Source organism: Daphnia pulicaria, chromosome 7, assembly GCF_021234035.1.
Source record: "Daphnia pulicaria isolate SC F1-1A chromosome 7, SC_F0-13Bv2, whole genome shotgun sequence".
Lineage (NCBI taxonomy): Eukaryota > Metazoa > Arthropoda > Branchiopoda > Diplostraca > Daphniidae > Daphnia > Daphnia pulicaria.
The window spans coordinates 8,051,147-8,069,796 of NC_060919.1; the positions used below are offsets into that span (position 1 = coordinate 8,051,147).

General features: G+C 44.4%; 2 protein-coding genes across 3 annotated transcripts; both read left to right on the top strand.

Moving 5' to 3' along the window:
* The first annotated feature begins 1,333 nt into the window (after window positions 1–1,333).
* Window positions 1,334–7,046, top strand: LOC124351023 (rho GTPase-activating protein gacU-like). Its single transcript, XM_046801776.1, has 4 exons — window positions 1,334–2,074; window positions 2,264–2,382; window positions 5,533–5,889; window positions 5,962–7,046. The coding sequence occupies exons 1-3, from the start codon at window positions 1,607–1,609 to the stop codon at window positions 5,825–5,827; spliced, it is 882 nt and encodes a 293-aa protein (XP_046657732.1). The 5' UTR covers window positions 1,334–1,606; the 3' UTR covers window positions 5,828–5,889; window positions 5,962–7,046.
* A 4,438-nt stretch (window positions 7,047–11,484) lies between these two features.
* Window positions 11,485–13,962, top strand: LOC124348371 (geranylgeranyl pyrophosphate synthase-like). 2 transcript variants are annotated; one of them, XM_046798565.1, is made up of 7 exons: window positions 11,485–11,991; window positions 12,058–12,212; window positions 12,306–12,417; window positions 12,494–12,614; window positions 12,677–12,816; window positions 13,129–13,167; window positions 13,245–13,962. In XM_046798565.1, the coding sequence occupies exons 1-7, from the start codon at window positions 11,917–11,919 to the stop codon at window positions 13,497–13,499; spliced, it is 897 nt and encodes a 298-aa protein (XP_046654521.1). In that variant the 5' UTR covers window positions 11,485–11,916; the 3' UTR covers window positions 13,500–13,962. The 2 variants fall into 2 exon arrangements, with proteins under 2 accessions (XP_046654521.1, XP_046654520.1); XM_046798564.1 differs by having other exon boundaries at window positions 11,487–11,991; window positions 12,273–12,417.
* The last annotated feature ends 4,688 nt before the right edge of the window (window positions 13,963–18,650 follow it).

Consider the following 18,650-nt stretch of genomic DNA (forward strand, 5'->3'; position numbering starts at 1 on the left):
ATATAGACAAATGATCAAAATAATAAAGAAAATAGATTTCGACGGTCGAGAGAAAATAAAGGCCCATCTGTTGGAGCGCGGAAGGAAAAAGAAAAAGGCGAGTCGTAAGAAGAAAAAAGAAGAAGAAGAAGAAGAAGAAGCGGATCATTTCCGCCCATCAGACGGGCAGATTCCCATCAGATGGCAGACGGATGGGTTGATCGATGGCCTCCTTGAATGACGACTTGATGGATCCGACAACACTAGACGCTATACTACACTATAGTACTACTATACTAGCCCCAATAAGAACTGAAAGGCCGGTAATAGAAGAACATACGGCCCAACTCTCGCTCGTCTAACACGTCTGAGCAGTTCCCAATAAAAAAGCAAATGACGGTCGGTGTTGGTAGTAGAGTACTAAATAAAGACGTTATGCCTTGTCCAACCATCTACAAAGAAATACACAACGAGCTGCTGTGCGGTCCTGATGGTGCCGACGCTCCGATGAAAAGAATCGAAGAACCGCTTTAATGAATCTACCGTCATCTCTATAGCCTTTTTTTTTCTTATTTCTTTATAAAAGAAGCTGATGACCTACACGGACGCGATGTCTTATCTCGTCGCCTCTCCTCTGTGTATATAGGCCGGGCGGGAGCACGTGCTCTCGACCGACCGCATATTAGGCAGCAGCCGGGTGCTGGTGCCTTTTGTCAGAATAGAAAAAAAGAGAAGAGAGCGGCCCTCTCTACGTATAACTATACTGATGCTACTCAATGGCCAAATAATGATGTCATCCAAGCTCCGTCGAGCATCTCAGTTTACCATTGACATATTATAGGCCCAAGATTTTCCTGGTAGCTTCTATCAAATGCGGAAATTCTAGGAAAAAAACGACCATAGAGAAGAGCGAGAGTCGGTGCCTATATTTAATCCGCTGTGCTGGATCAGCTCTCCGGGCCTAGAAACGAGTCATGTGAAAGGGCAAATAGAAAGAACGAGGCTAGAAAACGATCGACAGCCAACGATCGAATCATCATATACTACTAGGCTACTACACATAGCCCAGCCCAGTCAGCCGACGGGAGTAGTATATAGTACTAGTGAATATCTCAAAGAAGAAGAAGAAGAAGAAATCGAATCAGCCCTCCCAACACAAAAAAGAGGAAAAGAAAAGAAAGAAAAGAAATTGTACGTTTTGTTGTTCCGTCGCTCAAAATCGATAGCGCTTGCGCCGTGTCTAAACTCTCGTGCGTGCTGCTGCTGCTGCTGCTGCTCTGCTGGTCCGCGCTTATAGACACGCAACCATAGACACTGGTGCAAAGCTCCTTGGAGGGCCAGTCGAACGCGGATACAGCGGCGGCAAAGGTTTCCCAAACGAACTTGCGTCCATTTTGCTACATCTCGTTTCTTTTCGTTGTTGTTTTTATCAGATTTTGTATAGTATTTTTGATCGCTGCGGGTTTATATGCTACATAATTGTATAGAGCCCGCCGGTCATGTGTCCAGTGTCGTCCTGCAATGCGATCCTCGGCGCCTATTGACAGCCAATCACCGCATCATCTTTGATTGCATCGACAACTGCTGGCCTGTACACAGCTGGACGACCAATTGAAGTCTGATCAAGATGGTTCACCAGCAATCGTACGATCACCGCCATTCGTCCTATCACCCGCCGTCGGCGTTCAGTGTCGATCCGATGGGCCAGCCGGTCAAGAACAAAAATTACCAGCAGCAGCAGCAGCAGCAGCAGGCCAACCAGCAAACCAGCGGGGCTAGTGCTGGCGCTGGCCTGCGGCCGATGGGTAAAAACCGGAACAACAACAACAACAACAATTCGTCGACGTCTTCGTCGCCCACTTCGTCCAGCGCCGTCAATGATAACGACACCTTTGCGCGCTTCTGGCCGCAGCCGGCCAATAACGGCGGCAGTCGGCCGTGCAGCAGCGGGCCGGGATGCGGGGCAACGCTTCCGCATCCCTCCGGGCCCATCAGTGGCGGCGGCACATCCAGCAATGGCAACAACTCTTATTCCGCCGTCGAGAATGACGTCCGGTGGTCCAAATTACTCCGACACGACGGTACACCCACCAAGGTATAGCTAGACCCACCACAGCCCAGCTCCTCCTCCGGCCGGCTCAAAGATTTCATTATAGCTATATAGATGTGTCCAGCAAAAACCGCCCAGCCGCGCCATTCCGGCAATTCTAGCAATTACGTTATTATTTTTATGTACAACATCTAACGACATTAAAGGGAAAACAACTATTATTATATTTGGAAGGTTTTACTCTACCCGGAAGAAGGATGGGCCAGAACGGCCACCAACGCCTATTGGCTCCTGTCGATCCCTTGGTGGAACCGCAATCGCTGCAAAGTCGTCGAAGTCGCCGGAACGCGGAGGTCAGTCAAAAAAAATCAAATCGATCCCATCATCCGTCAAGTAGAAACTTGAATGTTTAAATCAATATTGCATATAGGACCCTTCTATCTAGTGCTCGGGTTGTTATTTATTTTTTATTTCTTTTTTCTTTTTTTAATGGCATTGAAATGGGACGCCGGGAGCTATATAACTTATATATCTAGACGACGACGATATTCGGTGCGGATATTATTAGGTAGCCAAACACGCGGTATCGATCGATCGTGACGGGGAAAGACACGGTGATGGGGTCCCCGGGATCACTTTTCCTATTGGTTGATGACCAAAGTGTGCGTGTGTTGTGTAAACACGACTCATTGGTTACCCATCGTCTAAATATGTGCAGCTAGAGAGACCCTAAATGGGATATTTATCGAGGGGGGGAAATCGAGCGCATAAACACGGGACGACATTTCTTTTTCCTTTTTCTTTTTCTTTCTTTTTAAAAAGAGAAAAAAGAAAAAAATCTTAAATTTACATCAAACGGCTGTTATTATGTAAAAATGTGTCCGGCGCAAGGCGCAACAGCCGAGACATTTTTCCGGGTGTTGATGTGGGAGAGGGGGAAGAGAAAACTTTTTTTTCTTTTTCTTTTCCTATTTTCATGTGGGACCGGATGTGAATCAAAGGAGATGGTGATGATGTTATGTACAACATTTCCCGCCTCCCCCTCACTTGCAGGTCTTTGGCTGTCGCTCCTTTTTGGGTGGGTGGAGGGGAAGAAAAGAGAGAAAATCAAATTTTCCCGCGCTCGTTCTCCTTTAGGGCCTCGAGACTTTGTCCTTTTACGAGACGTTCTCCTTTATTCTCGTGGACGTTGGTGCTACCGGCTGAATGCCGATTGATTTTCTCACGCAAAAGGAGCGAGAGAGAGGAAGTCTGCTGATGTTTTGCGGGGTGGAAATAAAAAAATAAAAACGGAGAAGGAGCTCCTTGATTATTCCACCCCTTGCTGGAATAACCGTCCGTCCGTTCGTCCTCCGACCCAGAAGCAGTAGCAGAGCAGCAGGACGAGCCATGTCTCTGTCGGCTCTTTTTTCAAAAACATCTTTATCGATTAGTTGATACACTCCCGCGCTCCGCTGCCGCTGCCACCGCCGCTGCCGCCGTGGTGGCACTCGCCGTGTAAGAACAAAGAACGTTGGCTCCTACAAAGACCCCGAAATCCTCTTAGAGCTTTGCTAGACACGAATGATATAGCCCTTGGACCTCTTCTATGTTACCCCCGCCCTGCGGCAGCAGTAGCCGTACACTATATGTACTATACAGTACATATGAAGGAAGAGCAACATCATCATCCCAGGTCCCAAAACTCTCTCCGGCCCCCGCTCGGCTCGCCCCACCCAACGATCTAATAGTTGCCATATATTTATACGACATTCGCAGACGTATACTCTAGTCGCTATACAGTCTACACATATATAAGTAAGTAAACTTTTCCTTCTTTTCTCTGTATAGTCTTTGGCCCAACTAGATAGGCCTAGGCTACATTTGCAGCGGAAATAAAAGCACTATGCCAAGTTGCCAGGGGACAAAAAACAAAAACAAGTGTTATTCTCTTTTTAGTATAGGAGATGAATGTTTGAACGAGAAACGATGAATGTATTATCAATGTTTCGTGATCCTATTTCACTTCTTCGGTCCTGCCCGCCCCGCTCAAATATTGAAAAAGCTTTGAATATAATATTCGAAATAGTTATAGATTTGTTTGTTTTGGAGGGAAACGTTATTACTATTATAACTGCAGAGGGGGGGGGGGGTAATAATACACGCTGGCTAATATAACGTATAAGGGGCCCGGTGTGTGTGTGATGTGCGTGTGTGTGTATAAGAGCCGGTGATTGAAAGTTGGTCGCGACCGGATAGACGCGATCAAAGACGAGTTGAATGTTTGACATGGACACGGTCGACGTCACTTGATGGATGTTCTGATGTACGTAACCTAAGTCCACGCTCGCTCTGTCGAACCTGAGTTTTCCGCTATCTATATAAGCGGCTGCTGCTGCTGCTGTCTCTTCTCTCCTCTCCAGCTTCTCTCCTCTCTCTGTCGAGCGCGGGAAATCGATGACGACGACGCCATTGGCGGCTTATAAATCTTTCCATCTCTCTCTCTGTGCTGCTATCTCGTCTATTCTCTGCTTGCCAAATAGAACTAGCGATATCCGCCTCTATACTGCGTGTAGCTGCTCTACAGTCTCTATTGATCATTGATTTCGTTGAGACTGTAGAGGATAGAGAGATGTACGAGAGTTATTGCCGTCGGCAGGTAACACAAACAGACAGACAGACAGACAGACAAGACAAGTCGATAGCATTTCGCCTCAGATGTGTAGAGCACCGGAAATCAAAAGAGGAAAGAAGAGGAAGAAGAATAAGAAGAAGAAGAGCAAATCTACAGTAGATAGCTGGAGAACAACCAACCATCAGCATATAATAGTCCGGGAGAGAGAAAGGCAATAGGGGTTAGATATCGATTGGTTGGCGGCGGTGGTCTAGTTTTTCCTTTTTCTTTTTCTTTTTTCCCATCCCGCCAACGTCTAAATGTATACAGCTGAGCAGCAGTAAATCAAAGGAGAGACGACATCAACGATGTGGAGTCAAACAAAAGAGAATTGGAGAAAGATGGACCCCCAATGAAAAAGTTTTTCTCTTTTTCTTTTTTTTTTAAATATATTCTCCTGGTGCTGCGGGGAGGAGGAGGAGGTTTGTTTGATCTACAATCGCTCGTCGTTTTGTTCTTCAATCGTCGTCCTCCTTCCTTCCTTTCTTTCTTTTTTTGTTTTTTGATTTTCCCTTTAACTGTTTGGGTTATTTATTGAAACACCCAAAGAGGATCGAGGGTTCTGTCATCCTTCTCGTTGGGACCGGATGTCTTTGGCTGTTGATTGCATCGCTCTCTCGTCTATTGCGTGGGGGTGGCGGCCTATAGTATCTAACCCCCAAATCAACCCAGTGAGCACTGCGCAATGAATTTTTGGGGTTTTTCCTTTTTCCCTGATTTCCATCCATTACACGTCAATTGTTGTCTTGTAGCTATATTACGGTAGCTATTAGACGGTATACCACATCTCTATTCAATGTTTTTTTCTAATTTCTGATTTCTGATTGCAAATGGGAATATATTTCGAAAGGAGTACGACGCAGGCCAAGTTGATCGACGCCGGCGACCGGCGAACGGTTTACGTGGTCGGCTCGTTCAAGAGCTCGTCGTCGTCGTCGCCGGACCTCTCGTCATCCGAGCCGCAATTCAAATTGGCCCTGACGTCGCACATCACGACGGCCGACGTCAATCTCGGCTACCTGATGACCGGCACGCTGGAGCGGGGCCGTCACGGCGACTCGCTCCAGCCCACCCATTTCGCCGTCCTCCGTAAATTCGATTGGAATAGCCAACAGCAGCAGCAGCAACAACAGCAACAGCACTGATGAAATATTATACGACGATTCAAATACTACTCGCTCTGTCCAATTAGAAAAAAATGAATGCTGTAAGTCTTTGATTCATTCTAAATAAATAAATAGAGATATCGAATTAATCATTAATGAATTTCTCTACGCAGGCAAATTGCGTGTTGTATTACACGGCCGTCCGATCTGCTCCAAGGAAGATCAACTCTCATTTGTTTTGTTTTTTTGTTTTCTGAGAAATAAAAACACTTTGATTCGATGTGACAGTCTCCACACTGCCGATTTTCTTTCGATTACGTAATCCGCTCGAGTCGCCATGTCTAATCTCAATCCGCAGTGTGTGTGTGTGTGTGTGTGTGTAACTACACACACGTCTTCTTACGTCTAGACGTGCGCGCTAGACATCGTTAGGAATGCTCCGCCGCCGAAACTTGCCACTTGATTGTGTGTACGAGGTACAACGGTGAGCTGGCCTAGCTGACGACGTTATTTAGACTCTACAGACACACATTTTTCTATCTATCTAGCTGCTGCTGCCACTGCTGCTCTCCTTGCTGCCTCCTGATGCACTATTGTTTCTTGTTATACTTATATCGTATATTATTATTCTTTCTCTCTTTCTCTCTCTCTCTCACTGCGTGCTGTGACTGCTGTCTCTGTCTCTGGCCTCTGCTCTCATTCGATACTCACCCAATGTCTCCTCCTTATTTCGGTCTCTCCGTCCCGGGCGCAAGAAAAGGAAGAAAGGGAGTCGCTCTTGTCTTCATAATTCAATCAAGAAATCCCAGAATTGAATCAAAAGAAAAGAAAAAGAAAAATTTAGAAAACAAGAGAGAGAGAAAAGATAACCAAAAAATTCCTTCATTCCGAGTCTTGTACGTTACACAACAACTGCTGTTTTTTTTTGTGTGTGTTATATTCTGATGAAATTGACTTGGACGAATGCGAGCACGGAGTAGTTGTGTATAGACTGCTACTGCTCCTCTCTCTACTACACAATAGATATAAACATAATATATACACGCAGTACACATATATAAACACCGTTCCTCGGATTCTCCAACCCTCCCCCTCTCTGCCATCTCGTGTTCTCTCTTATCTTCTTCTTCTTGGGTTATTCCCTTATATTCCTTATATACTCCTCCTCCCCCTCACTATATTCTATATATAATATAAATATATACTCGGCATCTCTTTGTATAATACTCGTGCCAATACAATCGGGTCGAATTTGAGACTCTCGCTCTCTGCTCACTCCCTTTTCTATCATTTCCTTATTCGACGAATTCCCCCCCCCCCACCCCACCCCTCCTCACGACGCTGCTGGCTCCGAATGTCAATAGATCTCGTCCGTCTCTCTCTTTCTCTCTCGTTCTCTATACACACTTCACCGTTGCGTCTATATATGGCCGACACGGGACACACGTCTTTCTTTTGTACACACTGCTGCTGTTTCTGACTTGAGGGATATGGACTCGAGATGACATCGCTGTTGGGAGGGGGGGGAGGGAGAAGAGTAGAGAGAGAGGGCGAATGGATAAGAAAATGAATAAGGAACCTGACGACAAAATCGATTTTTCAACGCCGTCGAAATTCTTTCGCTCGTTGAATTTTTTTCCTTTTGACTCGATTCATTTTTTTTTTTATTATTCAGGGCGGGAATATAGGGAGAGTGGTGACTATTGATTCGACTTTTCGACGACATGTGCTCTTGAAGACGATCTGTCACGCGTGTGCCAGTCAGTCGCCCCGCTACTTTGGCAACGGCTGTCCTCGGCAACCGAAACGCGCTAATATAGCCCCAGGCGTCTTCTTGAATTGCATGTCCGTTCTAGACGTATTCAGCGATTGCAACTAGGCTACAAGTTTTTTTTTCTTCCTCTACCAAAGTCAATTAATTGGCGAATTGAAAACCCCGCGATGAAGATAATTGAATTCATTGAAAGTTATTTGTTTGATATTTCCCCCCTTTTTTGTTATTTTTGGCCTTTTATCCCGATGAAGTTGTGGTTTGTGTGCGTGTGTGTGTCTATATCTCTTTCTGTCTCTACACAGACAGGCTCACATCCATAAAGGCGCTGCTGGATAGGAGACGATCCTAGTTGATCCCATTTGCCCGATTGGATGCTATGGGCGAGCCCTGCGGAGTCATATTTGGTATTCCCGAATAGTTTCGCCTCCAGACATGCCTCCACCCTCCTCCTCCCCATCTCCCGAAAAAAAGAAGAAGAAGAAAAAAAAAAGTCGTGAAAGATATGGAAAGAAAACTTTGGCCCGCAGCAGTGGATCAGGACAAGATCACGAACCTCCCCATGTCTATGCTAGCTGCTGTGTGTGTATAGGATAGCTTCTTCTCTTCGGGATATACTGTTTCCTATACATACATAGACTGGTGATGATTAGATATTCCATTTTCGGGAGACCCGTGACACTATACGAACACGTTCCGCACATTGTGGCGTGTCTCTATGTCTGTATACTGTGTGTGTGTGTCGCACCAGCCTCTCTTGCATATTGTATTATATTCCATGTGTGTGTGTGGTAGCTAGTATTCACGATCAGACAAATAGAGGAATAACATATTTATTAGACTCTCCATATTTTAAAAATGTGTACAGGGGATGATGATATGAATTCTACATGCGTGTACTACACCCAATTGATTTGAAATGAAACCAATAGATTTTCCCGCGGCCTTATAATGCCCTTGGCAGGGACTCGCAAATGTTGGCTCGAGTGTCCAATTCAATGGAGATCTAACCCCAAAAGATTTCCATTGTTTTATTGAAATCAAGCCATCCAGCTAGCCATCCCATATAGACACACACCGTGTCGTGAGATGTATAGTTGTATACTCTGCTGTGTTATACGGTAATGCTTTTGGCTGGGGATGAAAGTGATCACAGAGATAATCTAGGACTCGTGAGAGAACCTCGCTCCTTTGAGTCTTTTGTCGCGGTCAATGGGCGCACGGTACGAGCGTGACAGACGGGCTGCTGGTGGGCCGGGGAGACAAGATGCGATCACGTCACGCAGAGCGAAACTCGAGCCGACAGCTCTCCTCTACGTACGTCTACTCGCCATTGTATTGTATATTCTATTTTCTTTTCAATTGGCTTGGCTCTTGATTTTATTTTCTCTCGCAAATGGATTCAGGAAATAACACGAGAAGTTTTTTTTTTGTTTAAATATAGGCGCCATCACGGCCGAGCAGCACGACTAGTTGCTGTTATTTTTTCCCCCTGAAGACGGCATATATCGAATAGAAACTCTATGCGCACATTCATTTTCGTCCGGCTTAACTGGACCCGACCTCAGCCGCTGGGCAACATCACAGCGATTGGCACTCTACTCACTTTTCATCTGATTACTTTCCTCCTTTGGCCATCGTTGTCGTCGTCGTCGTCCGACGCAAAAGCTTCGCCCTCTACTCGCCGCATCGCACAGCTTAAAGCTTGATTGTTAACTTTGGATTCAAGTGAATCCAACTATTACACACAACTAGTTGGCGGGGCGGCAGTAGTACTTTATCGTCTCCGGGCTATTTCCTTTTCCCTTGCTACGGTACTGCTGCTGCTGCTGCTGGAGATGTCGCGGGATATCCATTTCACTGGAAATGTAATTAAATTGCTACGGCTGCTCTGCTCTGCTCTACTTAATCCATAGTCTTAAAAGCCTCGCAGCAGGGCGGCCGAGATATAGGCCTATAAAAACAAGGACTTTATGTGCGCACAGCAGCGGCAGCAATGGCACACACATCGAGTATAGATGTGGCCATCCACAGCATCTCACAGCGTCTAGAGCTCGGGAGAAAAGTTGTCTCCTTCCGCTGGATAGACACTTATAATATATCCGTTCATCTTGAATCGACTGCCGATTGGGAATTTGCCAAATGAGACGCTCGAAACTTTCGACGTTCTCATCTCCAGCGCAAGAGAGAACAAGTTTCCTTTGGCTGGAAATGAAACTGCAGCCTGGATGAAATAGGGGGGCTGTGCTGGACCATTCATTATTCTGTCCGCGCTTCCTCTCCGGTTGGAAACTTATTCATACACTTGGTAATTAACCATCCAACACCCACGACCCACCCGAGAGTCGGTCTTATTCCTATATTCCCCGTTTTCGACGTGATGGTGATGAATAGCTTGATGTACGCCGCCTTTTCGGGATTATCAGTTTTTAACGGGCTCGCCTATTATTAGTAAATTATTCATCAATAAAGCGTCTTGGTCGCTCCCGTCGCCACCCAACATCGAGAAGGCGAATTATAACAGCACTTGAATTCCGTTTGTAATCGAATCGACCGCAGCATAAAGTTCTCACGTCAATTTTTCTGTGCGGTTGATAAAATAAAATGAAATAAAATAAAGGACATTTGAATTCATAATATGTGTAGCTCGGCTGTCATAATCAAACTGTTGGAAATATAATCCCGTTCAGTGAATCATTCCTTTAATAACTCTTCGTTTGACATTAGTCTACTATATATATTCTAGACGTCTCTACTATACGACCAAGTCTTATATATATTCAACCGACGGCTAATATCTCCAAAGCCTTTTGGCCCTTTTCATGGTTTGCTCGGCTGGCTTTCTGACACACCAGTCTCTATTTGATGCAGTAGTACTATTACATGAACCTACTATACACATTATATAACTAATACTCTATGTGCGTTTCTCCTGGGACGTGCTGTGTGCTGCGCAACTTCTCGTCCATACGGGCGTCTTTCAGCGGATGGGTGGGGGGGGGGGGCCTTTTTTAACGAGCTGCACGATATTTTTCTTTTTTTTTCTGCATAAAACATGGCATTGCAGGATAATAATAACAATACGAATGCAACTAAATCATTTAAAGACTTGATATCTTTTTCCCGCAATGGTATACTAGTAGTATATCCTCCTACACTAATACTGCCGTGTGTGTTTTCCACGAAATATCATCCACGACTTCTTTTTGCCACGGGGGTTGGAGAAACAACTTTCTGTTATCTGCAGGGCTCAACTTTCGTCAAGAGTGATCGTTTTTTCTTTATCTCGTCGTCGTCCCCCCCCCCCCCCCCGATTGATTCTTTTGTTCTGTAGATATCTAACGGCCACTCGATCTTCCGCCCCTTTTTAGGTATCACTAGCTGAAATATTGCTAATGAATTTGAAGAACAAGTACGGTATATTACCTGTTAGGAAGGAACGAGTTTTTCAGAATCAAAACCACTTGTAATGACCAAATTCGTACGAACATGAAAGAATAAAAGAATTTCTGCGAATCACTTCCAGAGTGAAGGGACTTTATTTGTTTTGTTTTTTTAGTGGAAACTTTCTTATCTTTTGTGTGACTCATTCTCGTGATTGACAAGGATTTTTTTTTCTTCGCTTGGGTGTTGCCGGGAGAATTTTATTTGCATACTGAAGAAGCATTTGAGTCAAGAATTTTTTTTCAATTTTCTTTCTATTTCTTCACTCATTCTTTTATTGCTTCTTGTCATTTTCCGTCTTTGAACGAAGATAAAAGAGAGGAGATATGACGTCAATAACGATTGTTGTTGCAAAAGAACTTCAGGTATTTCCATGGTGAAAATGTGTACACTAAACGTCATGCGTCATCAGTTGTTTGGCAATCCCGTTTTCATTATAGGACATTGCCTCTGTATGAACCAACAGTTCTCACGTTTGCTTTTGTAAAAGTAAGGTGCAGTCGGTGTGTATCCAAGCGACCCTAGCAGAAGAAAAAAAGGTTTTTACAAAACTTTTCCTTGTTGTGAAAACTTGTCTGCATTTGACGTTTGAGTTGCGCGGGACGCGAGGCCTTGTCGTCTGCGGTTTATATTTCGTCGCGAGCCAATCGTTTTTGTTCAAGATTCAGTGAAGATATTCGTTGGCGGTGTTGTTGTTTTCCTCGTTGATAAATTTCTCGTTATATCGGTGGAGATTGGAGAGCACAAAAGATACGCAATACATCGGAAAAGTTTTCGACTGCAGTGGACGTGTGGCCACTAGAGTATACATAGACCGAAACGAAGAATATCAGCCAAAGTTTTGTTTTTGTTCCGTCTGGATTTATTCGATTCGTTTTCCATCACCCTATTCGGCGAATAGCGGAGGGAAGAAATGGCTGGGGAGAAAAGTAATGGCTGTGCTACCAATATTCCGTACAGTAAATCTGGAGATCGCTCCCAAGACGAGGTATTCATATTACTACTCTTAAATCTTGCCCCTCTCTCAATGTTGACGTTCATTTCACTTGTTTAGATACTGCTGCAGCCATTCACCTACCTGCTACAAGTGCAGGGAAAGCAGATTCGGGTGAAACTCTCGTTGGCTTTCGACTACTGGCTGCACATCAACCCAGAAAAACTAAATATCATCAACAATGTTGTTCAAATGTTGCACAATGCTAGTCTTTTGTAATCTTTTTACGCACTCATTCTTTACATTTACTTTAATGATGTGGTTTGTTCTGTTAGAGTTGATGATATTGAAGATAACTCCATTCTCAGGAGAGGTATTCCAGTGGCCCATTCAATATATGGAGTGGCCTCCACCATCAATTCCGCCAACTATGTCTACTTTTTAGGATTGGAGAAAGTATTGGGTTTGAATCATCCTCAAGTAAGTTAAAATTTTGCTTTCCGCAATAGGAAATCATAGAACCAACTTAATTTTGTTGTAAACTTTCATTCAAAAGGCCACTGAAGTCTTTTGTGAACAACTGCTGGAGCTTCATCGGGGACAGGGAATGGAGATATACTGGAGAGATAGTTATGTCTGTCCAACTGAAGAAGAGTACAGACTTATGATTGTTCGAAGTAAGTGTTTACAAATTTGAAAAATAAAAATTATATACAATTGATAACACTTTATTTCCCAGAAACTGGAGGACTGTTTGGTTTAGCTGTTCGTCTAATGCAACTCTTTAGTACAACTACAATTGATATGAATCCACTTATGGCCATACTAGGACTATACTTTCAAATAAGAGATGACTATGCAAACTTGAACTTAAAAGAGGTAAAATCATCTTCTGTTACAAGTCTATTCAAAGTTCAATATTCCCTTTTACATTGATGACGACAACTTATTCATCAAATTCAATAATTCAATTCTTTGCTGAACCGGTATAAATTAAAGTCATCTGCGCTTGCGCTGATCCATATTCATCTGTAAACGCAAAAGCGGATTCATGATTTTTTAATTTTACTAGTCGACCGCTTGAACAAAGAATTGTTAATGGAATTTATGGCAAATCAAAGCAAGAGATTTTTAATGAATGTATCTGGAGTTGTCGATTGACGCCCTTTTTTTTTAATTATTTCCAAATAGTACGCGGAAAACAAAAGCTTTTGCGAAGATTTGACCGAGGTAATTACTTTAATAAATTGAAAATTGAAATTCCTTGATTTCAAAATGAACGAAAATTCTTTGTACGTGCTATTTAGGGCAAATTTTCTTTCCCCGTCATTCACGCCATTCGGAGCCGTCCCGACGATCAACAGATCATCAACATCCTGAGGCAACGCACCAAAGACATGGACGTCAAGCGCTACTGCGTGTCCCTGTTGGAGAAGTTTGGTTCGTTTGAATACACGCGCCAGACACTCATCCAGTTGGATCTGGACGCCCGACGGGAGATTGAAAAGTTGGGCGGCAATCCAATCTTGGAGCGCGTGCTGGACGAGTTGAAAAACTGGTGAGACTGTTGGGACAGCATCAAGTCGACGGAATGCCGACCCCATATAGCCTCTGGCATCTATTCCAAAAACCAACCACAACTCTTTTAAAAAATATTTATCAGTGCACGTTAAAAATACATCTGTAGTAGAAAGAACTCGTCGCGCTGCGAAAGGGGTTAGACGAGGCCAAGTCACATACGACTGTTGTATTTTTCGCTCTTGAGCCATTAGTTCGTTATTTTCATGACACATTCTTCTCTGGTCGTGTAATTTCAAATCCGTGTTCTTTTCACACAAGATTCCTCAATGTCTATGCTGACTCCGTTATTTCCATCCTTGTTATTATTACTTAATTTCGCCAATTACGTAATGGACGATGTGGCCGTGCGTTGTCGCGGATTCTTATCTACGAATTTGTATCTTTGTTTGGAAATCAACAACAAAAACGTTGATGCATGTAAAAATAGATCTCGAGTGCTAAAGAGCTTTCGTTGTTCGGAATTTTTGTCCCCCCCCCCCATTTCTCCACTTGTCTAAATTTAAAAATCTTATTTTACTTTTTTATTATTTGTTTTTTGATCGTTAATTTGGATTTCCGCGCATTTCCATCATCAGATGGCGTTGCCAACGTTTTGACTAACGACCGTCAGATGGCGCTAGCTTGCAGCTTGTTGTCAGTTGCGTGAAGGAGGAGAGTTTCGTGAGTCCTGTGATATCACAAAGGCGTCAACTCAAGCGACGGTCGTAGCTCTCGGGACTTTTCGGGACTTTCGGGGGGCTGTTTGGGGTTCGGCGTCGCAGTTAGCATTGCATTCGATAGTGTAGTGCCAACAGAGTCGGGAGGAGGGTGTTCGTTACACATTGAGAGACTGCCACGACTCATCACACACACGTCTTCACACTCACGCCAAATCGTGCAGTGTGCAGTGTGCAAGAGTAAATATAAGAATTCCAGGTTATTGTGTGTGTGCGTGTGTGTGTGTGTTGTTTCCCCTCTCTTTCTCTGCTGCTGCTGCTGCTGGAGAGAGTTGTGAGTGTACCGAGCCGATTGTTTTATCCGTTTACTAGTCTCGTTCGAGTTGACCTGAACGAAAGATCACGTCCATTTTCGATCCCCTCTGGCCATAAGTGAGAGTGATTCGCTGAGCATGTCGGCCATTGGTGGTTAAGTGAATGGTGTCGAAGACAATTCAAAAGAAGTTTTTCTAGAAAGTACACGCCAAAAATACGAACTTCATAAGAAAAAAGAAACGAAATCGATCGGAACTGAATTTCCAAAAGGGTTTTCAGACTTTTGGAGCGAGCACACAACGGCCAACTAGATCCATCCATCATGGCTCTGAACGCTACCACACGTTTTAGCGATAATTACGAACTGAAAGAAGAATTAGGAAAGTGAGTATAATATCCGTCTATCCATTTTGTAATGTCTTATTATGATGTAATGTAAACCAACAAGTCGACGCCATCTTTTATCTGTTTCGCCTCTTCGACTGTCTGCTCTATATATACGTATGTGTGTGTGTATATTGTTATCTCGGCTGAAGTTTCGGAACGGAACTAGTAGGGGGCCGCCAATGTCAAATCGATTTCGGCTTTCCCTTTTTCCTTTTATTTCTTTTATTTTACTTTTCCCCTAGTCTTGCCACGTAGGTGCTATTTGTAATTTTACACTTGCGCCCTTTTGTTACCCCCCTTTCGTTCTTACTCGACGTCATCCACTTGGGCATCGTGTTGAATCGAGCCCAAGCTTTTATTGTGTAATTCTTTTTTTTTTTCGACATAATTTAAGTCTCGCGTTTTTTTAATAAGCGCAATTCGTTATTTCAATTTGGTTGTCGAATAGCCCGTGAAAAATTTCAATTTTTTTATGATTTTCTTTATTTTTACGAGTGGTGGAAGAACCATCTATTTTTCAAACGCGTTATGAAGCGTGTCGTAACACTCACGCGTTACTTTTTCATGGACTTTGCACATTGGAGTTTGAGCGAGGGAGGGGGGTTCACAGAAACCCAACTTTACAAATGATTTTTTATCATGGTGGCTAAGCGACCGAAATTGTGGTGATAATGAATTTCGGTTCGCCGTTCGCCCAGCCGAGTATTTATTTTTCTAATCGGCGATCGTGTAAAGTAACAAATTCATTTTTGTTTTCTGTCGAATTATTACACGTCGCCTGCAGATATGGGAGGGAGATATTGATAGCAGCTCATGTCTGCACGGCCTCAAAGGTTGTTGACTGGGCATCCACCCGAAGCGAATGATTGCCAAAGTTGTTTCATTTGAAAGTCAAGGAAGCCCTGTTTTATTTAATCCGTCTGGTTGCGGAGAGACGACGACGACGCCGCTGCTGCTGCCAAAAAGGTTTCACTGTTGGGGGAACAGGAGCAGCAGCAGCAGCAGCAGCAGAGCTCCTGCGCCCGGCCTACACCATGGCGCCGGTGCACTGGCGCAGGACGACGACGCCCGCGAGCTTCGAAATCGATACGTCCATGTTTGCCGGGGAGGAGGGGAGGAGGGAGAGAGAGTCGGTGGGAGCTGGCGGGGCGGTTACAAAGGTATCGTAGGGAGGGAGGGGAGGGAGGGGGGGGGGAACAAATTGAGTCAATAGGGAAAAGAGAATGAGGGAGCAGAGAGAGCAGAGCTATCCAGCCAAGCCCAAAAGCCCAAAAAAAAGATGAAGATGATGATCGAATGACCTGGGGATTGGACGATTCACCAATTGTAATTGTCAAACAACAATAAGAGAAATCAAGAAAAGCTCCCGTGTCTTGGAATCACTCACGGGCAAGACGACACGAGCGGTCGTGAATATTCCGGCGTGTCGAATTTATTTCCCGCTGGCTAAAAAGGAGAGAACCCGAGCAGATTCGAGGAGTAGAGAGAGAAGCGATAAAGACTCGAGATTTTGTTGGATTGGCACGGACGTGACTAAGATCCACCCGGCAAATACCCGGTAGTGGTGGTTTTGGGGGCTGGGGGGCTGGGGCTGGGGCTGGGGCTGGGGCTGGTGCTCCGTGATGTTGCTGGAGGTGGGCGCGGCACGAGGTAGCGTGTCGAGTGTACCACATCACGGCACGTTGAGATGATTATGCTTCGAGGTTTCTGTTGGTCCCTGGCGACTCCTTTGTCAAATCCACCAACCCGCGAATGGGTCCGCACATTCTTTGAACCTATCGCATCCATCCGTCCCCCGAATCCATCTTTCGCACAGGATCCATATAGTGGGAGTAGGAGCTGCTGCTGCTGCTCTCAGCTGGCCAGAGTAGTTTCCGATATTCCGCACCCTTTTGTTTGGCGACAGCGTTCGTTCTTTTCCATTCTGATCGATCAACAGTTCCATTTCATCGTTTGTTTTTCACTGTACACATAACTTGTGTGTGTGTATGGCCAGTCTATAAATAAATCGGCATGGGTTAGTGGGAACTAGGAGGAGTGCGAACCCTCCCGCCCCGTGTTTCACACGGACTGTGGCGAGTTGTCGTTGTTGGCTTCCACCCCACCCACCCCGACAGGAAGGATCAAATTGATTTCAGATATTTCACGCACAGTTATGAGATATGCTCCTTTCTTCATTTGAATTCGAAATTCATCTCCTTTTTTTGTTGTTGTTACCGATCGATCCCGAGAAGAATGGCCCGTCATTTGCCATGAAAATTTCGGGGCAGAGAAGGCACCAATTTGTTTAAACTCTGGCATCTGGTGGGAGACGTTATGTACCTGCTAATAGTCTACTATTTGAGAACAGGGTAAAAAAGAAGGGAGAAAAAAAGGGGAGGAAGAAAAATGGCATGCGGTACTGGGCGAGAGACGGGAGAGAGAAAGAAAAAGAAAAAAAAAGAGTCCCTGGCCGTGTAGCTCTATTGATCGGTACCCGGCGTTCATGGTTGGTAGTCGACGGTTGGTAGCGGTTACGATGGTTAGAAAAGGCCTCCGCGCTCAGTTGTTGGGAAACAAAAAAAAAAAAAAAAAGCGTTTATATGACCAACTGGAATAAAAAAAATAATGTTTGTAGAAAAAAAAATCGATCAAAAAGAGGCTTGACGGTGGAATCGGCCATATCGAAATAGTTAATAAAAAAAAGGCTCTGTGTAACGACCGAATAACGATGCCTCTCGTTTCTGGCCAATTTTCTTTTGACGGCTGGACTCGTTTTGGGCGGACGTCAAAAAAGAAAAATAAGGAAAGATAATTTTTGTGTTTCCTCGTTTCTTTCCCTCTAAGGACCGGTGCGGCGTGTCACGTGACACTATAAGGACGTTGCCTTTAAGCCAATAATATACGTCCGTTCGATTCTCATTGCTACAAGTTGTTGTGTGTGTGCGTCTTTGTACATTTGATTCGATTTCTTTTTTTCTTTTTACTTTTTGAATAGGGGAGCCTTTTCGATTGTGCGGCGATGCGTCCAAAAATCCACCGGGTTGGAGTTTGCGGCCAAGATCATCAACACCAAAAAGTTGTCGGCTCGAGGTAAGTTTCAATTTTCTGTTGACTTGTCATTTTTCTATTTATCCTTCCTTTTCCTTTTCCTTTCCTTCTCTGATCATTTCCTTGGCCTTTACTCTTCTTTTTTTATTTTTTTGGCAACTGTCGGTTGTTTTCGTTTTTAGAACTCGCGGGGCGAACCGTTTCGCCCGCCTCGTGCCTATCATTTTGGCCCGTGCACGGATTGTCTGGTCCCCTCTCTTTCTGGAGCCCCTTTTATATCAGTGGCGGGGGTTGAGTAAAGGTTGGCCAGGGGCCAATTCGTCGCATGATCGAAAACAAAACAACCAAAAATTTGGGTCAGCCAATAGCTTCTTCTCTTCTTCTCTTCTTCTCTTCTTCTTTGGCTGCACGCGGAAAGATATTTCCTTTTTCACACCCAAAGAAACTAAAACCATAGATACTCTGCAGTACTAGACTGGAGCGGATCATTTCTGCTGGCCGGACACACACACACACACACACACACACACACACACATGCGACCTAATGAAGTAGAAATCGTACAGCTTTTTTTTCTTTTCTCTCTCTCGCGCGCTTCCTTTCCATGGAAACCCAATCAAGTGACTGACAGTGTCGCTCTCATCTTCTGCGAGAGAAAAAAGACGTTGGATACAGACGGGAGAGATTATATAGAAAGTATATAGAAGACGCTATATACTGGGGAAAAAAAAACTCGATCATCAC